This window comes from Diuraphis noxia, unplaced genomic scaffold (genome assembly GCF_037042655.1).
Source record: "Diuraphis noxia isolate RWA-SAM2 unplaced genomic scaffold, SU_Dnox_SAM2 contig0005, whole genome shotgun sequence".
NCBI classification, from domain to species: domain Eukaryota; kingdom Metazoa; phylum Arthropoda; class Insecta; order Hemiptera; family Aphididae; genus Diuraphis; species Diuraphis noxia.
In genome coordinates this window covers 38,924,912-38,940,025 of record NW_028301715.1, presented here as the reverse complement: position 1 = coordinate 38,940,025, position 15,114 = coordinate 38,924,912, and the positions used below count along the sequence as shown (strand labels likewise).

At 23.3% G+C, this 15,114-nt stretch overlaps 1 protein-coding gene across 49 annotated transcripts in view; it reads right to left on the bottom strand.

Moving 5' to 3' along the window:
- Nucleotides 1–15,114, bottom strand: part of LOC107162837 (uncharacterized) — a 154,858-nt gene that overhangs the window by 82,827 nt on the left and 56,917 nt on the right. Inside the window, exons 5-6 of one of the 49 annotated variants that reach the window (XM_089228827.1) lie at nucleotides 1,584–1,685; nucleotides 77–395 (exon numbers count right to left, since the gene is read on the bottom strand). The exons of 41 other annotated variants lie outside the window; for them this stretch is intronic. In XM_089228827.1, the coding sequence (XP_089084953.1) occupies nucleotides 193–395; nucleotides 1,584–1,685 (305 nt within the window). In that variant the 3' untranslated portion in view covers nucleotides 77–192. Of the gene's footprint in view, nucleotides 1–76; nucleotides 396–1,463; nucleotides 1,686–3,675; nucleotides 4,035–5,838; nucleotides 6,141–9,973; nucleotides 10,253–10,873; nucleotides 13,826–14,182; nucleotides 14,227–15,114 lie in introns of those variants that run through there. 7 more of the 49 variants (XM_089228842.1, XM_015509924.2, XM_015509925.2 and 4 more) reach the window with 7 other exon arrangements.

Genomic DNA, 15,114 nt, shown 5'->3' with positions numbered 1-15,114 from the left:
TAAAACAAGAACTGTTACCAAAGTAAGTATTTTGGATATTGGATATTATGAAGGAGTTAAATAACACAACTCGGAATAATAACTACAATTGATTTTACTCTACTATTTAAGTACACGTTGAATGTTATTTATAATGAGAAAACTTTTTCAGCACATGATTTATTACTGTATAGTAGTAACATTACTAATGTTTCATACATCTAAAAGTTTATGTATTATACCCATATGAGACTTAAGACTAGTTTTCCGAAAAAATTTTTTAAAACACACGTAACAGTAGAACTGTGGATTCTTTTGACACTCAAACCGAAGATGTTGCCTAACACTTGACTTGTTTGAATAAGATCTGTTGCAATTTGAAGTAGGACATACATATTTTCTTGAACACGGCAATACTAGAACATAACATTATTGACTCTAATGAGTAGATATACAAATGTATTTCAAATAATTTCAACAAGCAAAATGCTTTTCAAGCATATTTTAAATGGTTAACAAGACAAATTATGCTTGAAATCATATAATCCTTAGGTATAAAGACAATGTGGAATTAAGATAACAATTGTTACCTATATTTGTTACCTTGGGTAACATAGTAAATGTTCATGAAGAATAATCGATACAGTTTTATAAATCTTAAACATATAAGCCCTAAAGTTCAACTCACAAATATTAGATTCTCCAAGACTTCACATCCAAACTCTCTGTTTAAGCTTTTAATCAAATAATCCCTTTATTAGAACAATGCATAATTTAAATGATAATAGTGCTGAAATAAGGCCTAAAATGTCTGTAATTTTATAAAGTTTTATTAATCAATATTTTGGAATCTACAGCACTTATGCCATCTAATGTTAAAACAACTACTTTAATATGCATAATTTCATACTGTTCATATGTAAAAAAAACTCATGGACATTTGTTACAATAAATAAATTATTATTACTATTATAGTAAATTGATCTATTATAATTTAACATAAGAATATTATCTGTGTTCTTTCAAAGTTATTTGGATATTGGAATCTTATGTATATATAATAATAAATTATTTATAAATGAATTTAATCTTGCCTAAAAATTTAAATAAATAAATCAACCAACAAGAAAACACAAATAATGTATTTATCTTTTCAAAGTCTTCTAATATTCACCCAAATATTAAAAATATTTCAAATAAAGCTAAGAAAAAGATCTATATTTTTCAATTGCTTTTATACTATATTGGACAAAAAATCAGTCATTGTAAATAATAATACTATAATAATAAATAGAAAAATCAAAAAATCAAAAAATCAAAATCAATGTCTTATTTGAAAATAATATACCTAATAACAAATTAGAATACTATTTCCAGTTTCTTAAAATTCACTTTTCCTAATATAATAGGTATTTTATAATACATATACTTAGTTACTTTATATTACAATAGTTTTTAAAAATTATGTTAAAATAATACTCAACAATTTTATAAGTTCTTAAACTTCATGATATTATGAACACGCAATAAATGTAGTTTATAATTTCCCTTCTGTTTAAATGTTCTATGGTTGCAAATGTCACACTTGAATTGAGGTGGCTTACCACATATAACTTCTACATGACTTTTTAAACTACTTTTTGTCTGATACAAACGTTCACATTTCTTACATTTGTATAACTTATTATTGCTTGTAAATGGATCAACTGTAACACAATAAAATCGCACATAACTAGAAAACACAAATCACTAATTTTTGAAAAAATTTTAAGCATATATTAATATCAACCAAATTTAATAAGCATTCTCTATCTTTAAACATGTTTCATATTTAAAAAAATAAAAAAACTTTTTCTATAAATACACATAAATGTGATGTCAGTGTGATCCATTTAATTATAAGACTCATTATTTCAGAAAATCAACATTTTTGAAAATATAATGTTTACATAATTTTAAGTTACTAAACAATGTTTTAAATATTTTTTTATCACGACTATTTTTTAAACTTTTTACAACATATTTTATTTTTTATTTTTTATTGTTGTTATAAACATCAGCAACAAAGGCCATTAGTTACAGTTATTTACATATATTATTTTTAATTTCATACTTAAAGCAGAATTTTAATTAGAGTATTATAAATATAAAATCAAAATTTCGGGAAAATAGTTTTATAGCTATAAGTATTTAAAGTTTAAAAGAGCAGAGTAGTGGACCAACGTTTTTCAGAATACATCTGAACTACTCCATTCCACACATCATAACTTAAAATAATTGACACATTCCCTACTTGTTCAAAATTAAATTTATATGTAATACATATGTATGCATCAATGTTTTCCAAAAAATATTTTGCTTTTGAATTAGGAGTTTAAAATGCATGTTGGCATTTAAAAAAGATTTGAAATTATGTAATAATATATTTTTAAAAACATTAAGAGGAAGTGATACCCGCATATGTTGTCTTTATCTAACAAGTGCATAACACGGCAAATTGTACGCTAAGCAGATCACGTTTAGCTCAGTTAGCTTAAAAATTAGAGTGAATTAATTAACCTCTTATAAAATTTTAAAGGTAAGAATATTATTTAGATGGCTTCATGGGATTTTTATTATATTTAAATGTTGAAGCGAGTTATAAGTATTTTAAAATTGTAAATTTTTTGCACATCTTAGAATACTTTATCTTGCTTCAAAATTAAAGTATAGTAAAAAGTCTATGAGTTCGTCTAAATAATATTCTTACCTTTAAATTTTATAAGAAGTCAATTCACTGTAATCTTTAAACTAACTGAGCTAAAGGTGATTTGCTGAGTATAAAGTTTGCTATGTTACGCACTTGTAAAACAGAGACAACACATGCGGCTATCACATCTTCTTAATAGTATTTTAGAGTCTTAGATTCTGGTAGAATTCCACTATTTATGTCTCCCTTATAACATTTCTGTATTTTTTATAATTATAACCTATAACTTATAACTTATATAGTTTAAAGGTTTTTCAGTCAAAATAAACTTTAAACAAATTTAAAAAACCAGCAATAATAACAAAATCAAAGATATGTTTAAGTTTTTATAGCAATTTAAATTTATATGATTTAAAATCAGGACTACAAATAAATTATATTCAATATTATAATAACAGTAAAAATAAAACACCTATAATAAAATACAATGTTCATTAACTATACAATGCCATTAAGAGATGTCAGCACACTATTAGTTTCTGTTTTTGACCCATACGCAACATAAGACCAAATTAGTTAAAAACAATTATTATTTTGGCTTTTGAGTAATCTTAATACAAAATAGCCTGTACAGAAATGTTATAAAATAATATTTAGCAAGCTTTGACATTTTATTTTAACTAAATATTTCTCAAAAATATTTCATGTAAAATTAAATACTAGGTAAAAATATAAAACTGATTAGCCAAATCTCGCAAAGTATTATTCTTTATAATTTTTGTAATTTTTATCTAAAATAACTCAAAATCCGAAACAAAACAATCATAAATTAATGAGTTATATCTACATTACACATAGATTAAGAAGAAAACAAAATGTATTCTTGTGCATGAATCCTTAATAACACAATATTATTTATAAATAATAATTAGTAATAAAAATACCAAATAATACCATACAAAACATAATAAGTTACTGAAATAAATAGAACTATTAGTCCTCAAAAATATATTCCAGACTTTTTTTTATTATTCATCTATTGCACATGTAGTACAAGATAATACATCAATAAAAGCACATAAATAGATAATAGTTAAACAATAAAATAAAAAATGTTTAGTTATTTAAAATGAGTTAGGTAAATTTAATTGAATAACAAATTTCTAAGGTAAAATCAGACGATGTCTATTGGCGATGTGTGATTGCAATGCAAATTTGTAGCGACATTTCTTTGGGCACATAGGACATTGAAACAATGGCTCTTTATTGCCACATTCAATGCGTTGATGTCGTTTTAGATCATGAGAATATACATAAGCTTTGCCACAATGAATACACATATGATTCTTTGTTTTGGAAAAATTACCTAAAAAAATTAATTTGTTAAGTAATAACTTAAGTATGAACTTAAAAATGGTAGTAAGGTGTTTTTTGATGATAGAAAAGCAAATTGTAATAATTTAACTAATTACAATATAAAAATAATAACTAGACCTTAATGGATTGTTTAAAGCTAAATGTAAGGTATTAAAAAATATTCAGATAAAATATTACAATAGTTTTATAGAATGTTAATCATACTTTTTGTAAACCATTCTTATAATAACCTTTATAATTCAACGAGTATAAGACTGTACATTAATAAGCTACCAATTGGAAACATATTATATGAAACACTAAAAATAATCTCATTGATATAATATGTTTTAGTAAATTTATCTAACATTCTATCGTTCGTTGAAACAAGTATAGTTTTACTTGAAAGATTAAAAACTCAAAAAACAGCATTTGCAACACAAATTAAATTGTATAGTGTATTAGATACATTTGATAATTGTATTCTTTATTTAACTTAAGAGTATACATGATTGTGCATACATTACATGACTGGTTGTGGTACCGATAAAAGGTAGTGAGGATATCATGTACTAACACGACATGTTTTTGTCTGCCACTCAGTATACTCTTAAGTTGAATAGAGTATATATTGTATAATATATATATGTATAATGAGTTAAAATACAAGATATAAATGAAAATATATAATTTTTACAGAATTAAACAAAAATTATTAATAATTTATTTAAATAAGATTTTAAATGTGCTTAATGTCACTCCATAGCTGATAACAAAGAATTAAACCATTAATCATGGAAAATGTTAAAAATTCTGTGAAAAATTTATCTTTAAATTTATAACAAAAATTTGGTAAGACTATTTGGTATAACTTCTACAAAAAAATATTTTAATGATAAGTTTATTTACACCTAAAATATAAACAGTTATCAAATTTAGCAAACATATCTGTAAATATATTACTTTACCTAACACCGCATTGAAAATAACTGTTATGTTATGTATTTAATTTGTGTAACTATACAAAATATGAAAAGAATCATTTTATTATTTTTTATACTTAGTTTTTATAATTATAAATTTGTATTTATTAAATAATACTATATTTTACAGTCTATATTTTCTATGAATGATGGTTGATAACAATAAACAAAGAATTAATCATATAGTGAAAATTAATAACATAAATATATATATATCAAATAAATAACATTTAATCATAATATTTTTACACTCAGTTATTTATATACTGTAATATTTTTGTTAGGAATTGAAAGAAAAAAATAATAAGAGATAGGCAATAAAAATGTACCACAAGTCTAAAAGAATGTCGATGAAATGTATTATTTAAAAAAAAGAAATGTACACCTTTAAATTTCATAACAATACTTAACTGATAAAGATAATTATTAATTTGTATTTTGTAAATATTTTTCATTTTGTTTTCATTATATGTATAAATCTATTAGTTTTCAATGGTAATTATTAGTTGACACTTTAAGCCATTAAGTTTTTTAAATAATTATTTATTTTCCATTACATTGTTATAAAAATATATATTATATGTAATAATTTAAGACTCAACTTCAAAAAACAAAATAATATAACATTTATGTTAGAATGAAATTCAAAGTATTAGATTTTTATTATATTATTTATATATTTATTTTCCAATTTATTGGTAAATGATTAATTTTATAAATATTAAGTTTGCTAATTAACTACACAAATAACATTTTTTTTTTAACATAAATACTGTAATTAGATATTCATTTTTAATTTTTTTTTAAATAATAATGATGTAATTGATAAAAAATAATGATATAATACTAAGTATAGTACTGTGATTGGTACAAAGTGTTCATAAGTTGATAATGTCTAAGACGCATATGCTGTGTAAGATTAGTCTTAATCTTACACATTTTTGGGCAAAATAAACATTGAAATTGTGGTTCCTTTCCACATTCATATTGAATGTGTCTCCATAAACCATGTTTGTAACGATAACTTTTAACACATTTATCACATTTAAATTTTGAAGACTTTTGATCAACAGATGACATACTGGATGAACTTACAACAAAACCTGCATTTAAGAACCGTTTCACAATAGTCCCTAAAAATACAAACTACATATTAGATGAATGAATTAAACATTGATGGATTATTCTTTAAAATAAAATATTACTAGTAATTAAATAACATGCAAATCTTGATGGAAACATAACATAACTAACACAAATATATACACAATCATTTAACATACAAATTAATTAACTTTAAACCGGATAAAATAAAATTTTAACATAAAAATAATATATTGAATTGCGCCACATCTTTTTAAAATTATGAATCTAATGATTAATTAATGATAAGTTTAATGTTGTCATGAAGATAATGTTACATATTACATGAGTATTGAACATTTGAACATCTACTTAAAAATTTAAACATTAACCACGATTAGTAAAAATTATGTCTAGATATAAAGTTAAAGTTATTTGAATTAAAAAAAATTATTTAAGTACTATAAATTGCCAATGCTGTTCTGTGCTTAGTAATTAATACTAAAATAAATAATTTTCCCAATTTAAAATGTATAATCCAATTTTTTTATATTGATCATACCTTTGTGCATTTCAACATAATTTGGTTACTTATCATATAAATTCGTATCCATATGATACTTGTAATAAAAAAATCATTAAGGCAATTAAATATATATATTTTAAAATGTTGTTAACTTATATTGTTTTGATATTAATATAAAATATAAGACAAAGCAGCAAATTTTGTTAGATGAAACAATAACTTGCAACTTTTTTCCCTATTTATTGATCTGAATCAAACAATTTTTAAATTATTAATTGCTGTTATTATTTTTTATTAAGTTTGATATTTTTAGATATACATTTTTAAAAGGCTCTTAATTTTTAGTATGAACAAATATAAATATATATATATATATATATATATATATATATATATATATAATTTATTTGAAATAAATTATTACTAAATGAAATATAAATACCACAAAAATCTGTATTAATTATTATACCTATTATGAATATAATAAAATTGAATATGAATTTTTTTCAAAATTATAATCAAGCAATATGTATTAAAAATATGACCACACGATAAACAGGTTTGTACAAAATAACCTCATTTCATTTATAATTTTGTGAGTTATTAGAACATTATTAATTATACTCAAAATTATACTATTTGTCATTAAGAGGACATGATAGTATGATACCCGTAAGTGTTGTCGCCATCTTACAAGTGCGTAACATACCAAATTTTACTCTCAGTAGAAGACATTTAGCTCCATTAGTTTAAAAATTAAAATGAATTGTGAGTGAATGTAGAGTGAACAATAATATATACACAAATAATAATTTGTTAAAAACTCAATAAATATTTTAGGCGAGAAACTAATATTTGTTTAATATTGATTCATGGAAATATGTAATACATCATTTACACTGAGAAATATAATTTTAGCAATAATGTATCAAACTTATAGTTATATAGTTATACAAGAGGATCAATAATTTATGAATCAATTTTTTAATAGCTTATTACATTCTATTTAGAATGTATAGCATATCCATTCTTAAAAATATACAGGATAATTCGGAATATAATTAATATTCAATATTAAATTAACAAAGGAAATTGCATTAACAACTATTTACAGTAAAGAATAAGGTATATTTTGATCTATAATTATTTTTTTTATGTTAAAAGGTTGATATTTTAAGTTTGATTCATATAATAGACATAATAGTGTAAAAATGGTTAAACAAAATTCAAATGAGATGCATAAAATATATAGAAGACTATATTCCATCCCTTAAAACAATAACCCCAAGCAGCGGGCTTCTACGCATGATGGTGGTAGCAATGTATATGATTCACAAACACGGGTGCTGCGCTCTCAAGACCATCACTTTATTTCCTAATCACCATCTAGCTTATACATAGGTAAAATGAACATGGTAAAGCAATATTTGGCTGTAGCAGATTGTTGAAAGTTACAGACAAAAACCAAATCAATCAATATATGTAGTCTGACCAAATTAGTCAAAAATAGATCATCGCTAGAGGTTATTCTAATCTGAGACTTATTTTCAATTAAAAGTTATATTAAAAATAAAAATGTTTAATAATTATCTACATATTTACATTTTACCACACTTACACACTCATAATCAAAATAGTTTTTTTTTTTTTTTTATATAGTCAAGTGAATAGCATTCATAACAATAAAGTATATAAAATCATTGATTATAAATACTAAGGATCACTCGTTATATCTTATAACCTGGCAACCAAGTCAGTTCTAGATAACACCAGGATTGCTAATAAATTCAGCACAACATGTTTTGTATCTCAATGAGTGATCTATAATATTTATTAAGTATTTATAATCAATGCTAATATGAAGTATCTAAGTATTCCATATCAATTTATGAATTATGTTTAGGAGAATGTCATACCTGCATGTATTGTCCCTGTCTTAGAAGTGCTTATCATACCAAATTGTACACTCAGTAGATCTCGTTTATCTCCGTTAATTTAAAAACTAGAGTGAATTAACCGAGTTATAAGTATTTTTAAATCTTAAATTTTTTGTACATCTTAAAATACTTATAACTCGCTTCAAAATTATGATATAATAAAAAGCCTATGAGGTTGTTTAAATAATACTCTTACCTTTAAATTTTATAAGAGGTTAGGTTCATTCTATTTTTTAAACTAACAGAGCTAAACTAGATCTGCTGAGCGTAAAATTTGATATTTACACATTTGTAAGATGAAAACAGCACATGTGGGTATATAACATACTCTTAATATTTCAACTTCCTTCATACTCAGCAGATACATTTACTTTCAATTTCAATTTATTTCTTCATTTTAAAGCATAATTTGTAAAGTAAGCAAAACATTCTTAATTGTTCATTCAATTGAAACTTTCTAAATCAAAATTTAAAATTGTTAATTAATTTTTGAATTCCAAAATAGGTAAAATAGCTAAGCTATTATGCAGTTCTATCTTAGTTCACACAACTCTATTCCAAATAAGTTTGAAAAATATCACGATGACATTGTGTATGTGCAATCTAGTAGGCTGCTGTTGGTGCACACCCGAATAATGACAAACTACAGTGTTCCTACCATTCTGAAAGGTAGGTTAGGTATAGTTTCTCCAAAATTATTTTTTTTAGAGTATAAATAATGGTATATTGTTATTTATAATGATATGTTGTATTATATATTAGAATACACTGCATTTATCATTAAAATTAAAAACCTAATCAAGTCAACCAATTGATTGACAAATTAATCAAGTTACTATAACATTTAAGTGAAGATTTCTAATATTTTAATTTTCCATTTTTTATACTGACCATATTTGCCTTTTTTTTTTTAATTAAGTATCCAGAGCACATCTAGAAGAAGTTTAAAGCTGCTTCATAAAATAAATAAATAATTAATTTAATAAAAATGAATTTCATCACAAAACCAATTACTGCTTACTTAGAATATAAATAGAAAAGCTGCACGTTTGAAATATTAAAATACACCTACTTCCGATCGTTATATTAATAAAAACATATGAAATAGTTAAAATATTTTAATAAAATAATTTTAAAACATAATAGTTAACCAATGTACCTATATTAATGCTTTCAATTAAAACCAAAATGATTTAAAAAATCTATTTCTAATACAATTTTTTTTAAAAAAATACATATCTAATTCTTATTAGTTATAAATAATAACATTTTATTAATTATGTTAATTTTTGGCACACATTTTTGTCACACTATAAAAATATATATAAATTATACAATAGTTTAAATGATTTGGGAAGACTAATAAGAGCGTGTATAAATTATATATATATGTAAAATAATTTTGAGCACGCTATTGTTTATTAAAATGACTAGAGAATATTTAATGATTGGATTTTTCATGCAGACTGTGATTCAGGTTCAACAGAAACAGAAGATTTGTGACGTATACGTATATGTTGATGAAGATTACTTTTACGGCTGCACCGTTTAGGACACATAGGACAAGCAAACATTGGTTCTTTACCGCACTCATATCTTAAATGTCGATTAAGGGTAGCTCTGAAACGATACGTTTTACCACAATGGTAGCATGCTGAACGAACCAATTGTTGAGGGTCAGGTAAATTCCAATAATTGTCTGAAATAAAATGAGAATATAAAAATTTAAATACACGAAAAAAATTAAGTGGTTAATTTTCTTTTTACATTCACTTACGATGCAATCAATCAAAAAACTCGACAACTACTTCATGGATGTAAGCTTAAAAACACACAATAATTTTGCACTTTATTAGGATAATATTATTAAAACACATTTAGATTAAAAATAAGTGAAATAAATCATTCCTAAGTAAGTGCAAAATCAATAATTCTACAAAAACACTGTATGACACTTTGAGGGCGCTACACAAGGATTAAATTATTTCCATAATTGTATTGAAATATTTATAATCAACACTTATTCTTCAATAATATATTTTAATTTTTATACATTAATATAAAAGTTAAAATACCTTTATTCAAAAATGCCACAAGATAATAGCATAAATAATATGAATGTATACCAAAATTATTATAATGTTACATAATTTAACACATTATATATGAAGCACCCTCTATAATTATTAAATATATTATTTATTCATTATAATAGCTCATAATCTACTCATAAAAATGTAATCTAGCTAACTGCAATACATGCACACTCAAAAACCTGTAAAATATGAATGTATAATCAGGGTGCACAAAGATTCAATAATTTAATACATTTTTTAAATAATATATTATAAAATAATGTTGGTCTGTCAATAATATATGTGATCTGGTCAAATCTACTAGAAATAATAAATGTTTATATTAACAATTATGTATTGATAATTTTAATTTTATATGCTCTTTTACTTTAACATAAAAATTGCAGAATAAAATGAATATGATTATACTCTATTCTATTTATGAATATAGCTCTTTAACACATGAAAAAGGACTTTTTCAGTTCTTTTAGGCAGCTTTACTATTCATCATCATAGTAACTTGTGCATAAACTAAAAATCTACCGCCTGGTTTTTTCTTAAATGGAATAAAGTATAGGGCTAGTACTTAAAATGTTGCATATTTTTATTTATGTTATCATTAAAATAAAAACTCAACAGTACATATTTAATTTGTAAAATGTGTATAATTTATGAATATTTGAATTCATTTATATTATTTTTTAATTTCCCTTTTTTCACTAGCCAACTAATATATTAAAATATATTCAGAAATTGGATTTATAATTTTTATACATCACCTTTGAATTTAACATCAATTCTTAATTGCCTTTAATATACTATTACATACTTCATAATTTCTTATAATTTGTCTAAGATAAATTAGATTTATACATTCATATTATTTTAACTGCAATTTTATAAGTAAATGTGAAATTGAATTGAATATATAACAAAAGACAATAATTATTAACAGTATAATATGTATGCATATATATAATATTACAACTATTAGGATAATTAAAGGTAGGATAGCACAATAATTCATAAATAGTTGCTTTATTAGAGTTCCATACTCAATAAATTGATTACAAGACTGTATTACAATAAACAGTGAATAGTTACTGCATGAACTTTAGTAATTAATTATATTGATTTTATAACTATTGCACAACAGTTAGATTAAATTATGTTATATGCTCTTACAATATAATTTTTTTTTGCAAATTAATGCATAATAAAATACAAATTTTAATTAAAACAAAACAAAAGATTATAACCCAAATTAATTGAATTTAACATCAAGTAAATGTTAAATTATGTTACAATCATTTTTTATATATTGCACAAACACCAATATATGCACGAAAAAATTGTTACATATATTTACATGTAGGTATGTGATAAATAAACAAATAATAATTGTTGATGATCTGAAATTAAGTACTTAACATTTGTTGGACCCACCACATTAAAAGATAAAAATAAAATAAATTTAATTATATCAAAATTAATTGTGTGAAGCTACTTTATTATTTTGAATATGTACTTAATAAATTTATATTACTTAATTGCACCATTGTTACCCTTAAACGACTAATAAAATAAAAATTTACTAACCTCCCACCACCTAAAAAATAATTCTGGATAATATTCCTTTGCAAATTTAACTAATAAAATTAATAAATAAATAAGTACCTATACAACAAAAATTAAAACCCTTTCAAAAATTTTAATAAAATAAAACAAAAATAAAACAATATGCCAACCCGACGAGATAAATATTTAAACATTTTTTTTCTTTTTGGTAGGTACGTTTGTTTTTCTAATGATTTATAACTAAGTATAAATTTTAATAACTTACATACTAACGACTTTCTTTACATAAACAAATATTAAATAGTTATTTTTAAACATTTTTTTTTTTATCCTGCTACGATTGACATTATATCATAGGCCATCTCGAGCTATCACAATCAAACTTATTGCACTTTCAGATCGCGTTTTATTTGTTTAAGTAATAATTTAAACTACTAACTTATTTCTTCATGTAAGACTCATCAATTAGGTAATGGTAAATTGTTTTAAAGATTTGCAAATATAAACTTTATAACAAAATATCTGTACATCAAATATTCCTACAGTCAGTGAGAAAATGTATTGCACATCAAGATTATAAATTAATAAATATATATTAGTAATAATAATATTTAGAAGTATAAATATATGTATACGAAAATTATAAAATTCCAATAATGAAAAAATGAAATAAATAATTTTACCTGGAATATTTATATACAACCATAACTAAAACTATAAATTAAAAAGAATTTTATTTTGAATTTGTATTTTTGCATCTATAAACATTTTTTGAAACAAAATGATGAAACTTTCAATAATAATAGCAATTGAATTTTGAAAAAATATTTATGATGTTGGTGGTAAATGATATTTAGGAAAATTTTTAAAATATAGGCTCACATAAAATTTAGACAAGTTTAATGAAGTAAAAAAAATATATGAATATATAACATACAATATATTTGCAAATAAACTAATTAATAGAGATTATTCAATAGGGCAATATCAATGTGCCAGTTCAAAAATGAAATAACCATAATTTAGTACTTCATATTTTAAATTAACTTTTAAGATACCAACAATACCTAAATTCAACTAACAAAAAATACACACATAGATATATGTGTTTGTGTGTATGTGTATGCAAAAATAGTTCTAGTAAATTTAGACGCTGGAAGTATTGAAAACAAGATACAGATGTTTAATATACTAAACTTCTTTTGTGGGAGCACCAGTAACAGGGGATGGAGGGGCCGCAGTAAGATTTAATTTATTCAGATGTTTATAGTTAATGTGTGTTTTCAAGTTATCTCTTCTATAAAAGTCCTTAAAGCAAATGCCACAACGATACTGTTTAATGCGATCACACTCATATCGCACATGACGGTAAAGGTGATTTCGATTTCGATAGCTACGGGGGCACTTAGGGCATGGGAAACGTGGTTCAGTAGCAGTGGCAGTGCCATCAGAATTCTCAGGTGATGCGCTGGTTGTCAAAGGCTGTTGGGCAGATGATGTAGATTGTCTAGGTGCTGTAGCTAAGGTTGAATGGAATGTTTCCGAAGTACTGGTCCAGTATTGTAGACGTGCTTTGGTCAATGGATCAAGCATCATCCTGTTATATTTGGTAGATGAAACTATGACAAAAACAATTATTATATTAGACTAAAATGATTAATAAAATTACATTAATTATGATATATTTATTCAGAAACCCTTCTCTCAAATGCATTATACACCAATAAGCCCCACGGGACTGTACACATTAAGCAGAGTTATAAATTTGACATTAATGAATATACCAAGAACCCAATAAACCATAATAAAAATTAAACCCAAAATTACACAGAATATTCAGACTTACCACAAGATAAAATATTATAGCTCTGCCACCAACCATTTCCCATGCATAAATTAGGAATGTTTAAAGCAAAACATAGAATAAAATGTTAGTTTAATTTTTAAGAGGTTATTTTTAAGTGATTTATCTAAAAATAATATTCTTAGATTTATCCATTGCACATTGCATTTAATAGATCTGAAACATAAAACAATGTATTTAAATTAATAAGTTAATTAATATTTTTTAATAGATACCAAAATTTAAAAAAAATTATAATTTTTAAGTTATATCAATTTATACAACAAATTTTTAATTCAGTTACATACTTAAGTAAAAAAACTTAAAATAATCCTAACTAAACTACACTTAAACTTTTCCAAGATGATATTTATCAAAAATTGTATGTGATACTCTAATTGGTTTAAAACAATTTAATCAAAAATACATTCTTGTACAAAATTTGATAAAAAATAATTTTAAAATATTAGTAAGTCAGTCAGTCCCATTTATTATACCTATGAAAGCATAGTTTTAAAAAATGTTTATAGAGATTGTTCACAATTTATTGTATCCTCATTAATTTTTTTTTATTTGTACATTATAAATTGTATTTATACAATAAGAAAGTTCCAAAATAATTATATAGTAGGAATAATTTCTACAAAAACTTATAATATAACATTGAAGTTATATAGAAAACAATTTGAATAATACATTAATTTAATGTCTAAAATTCATATTTCAAAAGTGAGCAATAAGACCCTAAATGGAAAATTACTTTGCTCCATCATTGTGTTAAAAACTATACACACTATTCCAGTAAATGTAAAATCAATCCTTAGGTTCTAAAGTATGAACTACAAATAATCCAGGAATACAAATCATTAATCAATTTCCAAAATAAACTTTAAATAATGTTTAAGATAAACTTCAAAACATGTAATTTCACTTCTTTTTTCTATCTCTTTACATGACAAATCAATCAACTTCTAAATAATGTATAGTGTAATAGTTATTAAAGACAATTGTCTTTTACTATTATTGTTACTATAGAACACATTTTAAACAATTAATCTCAACAAA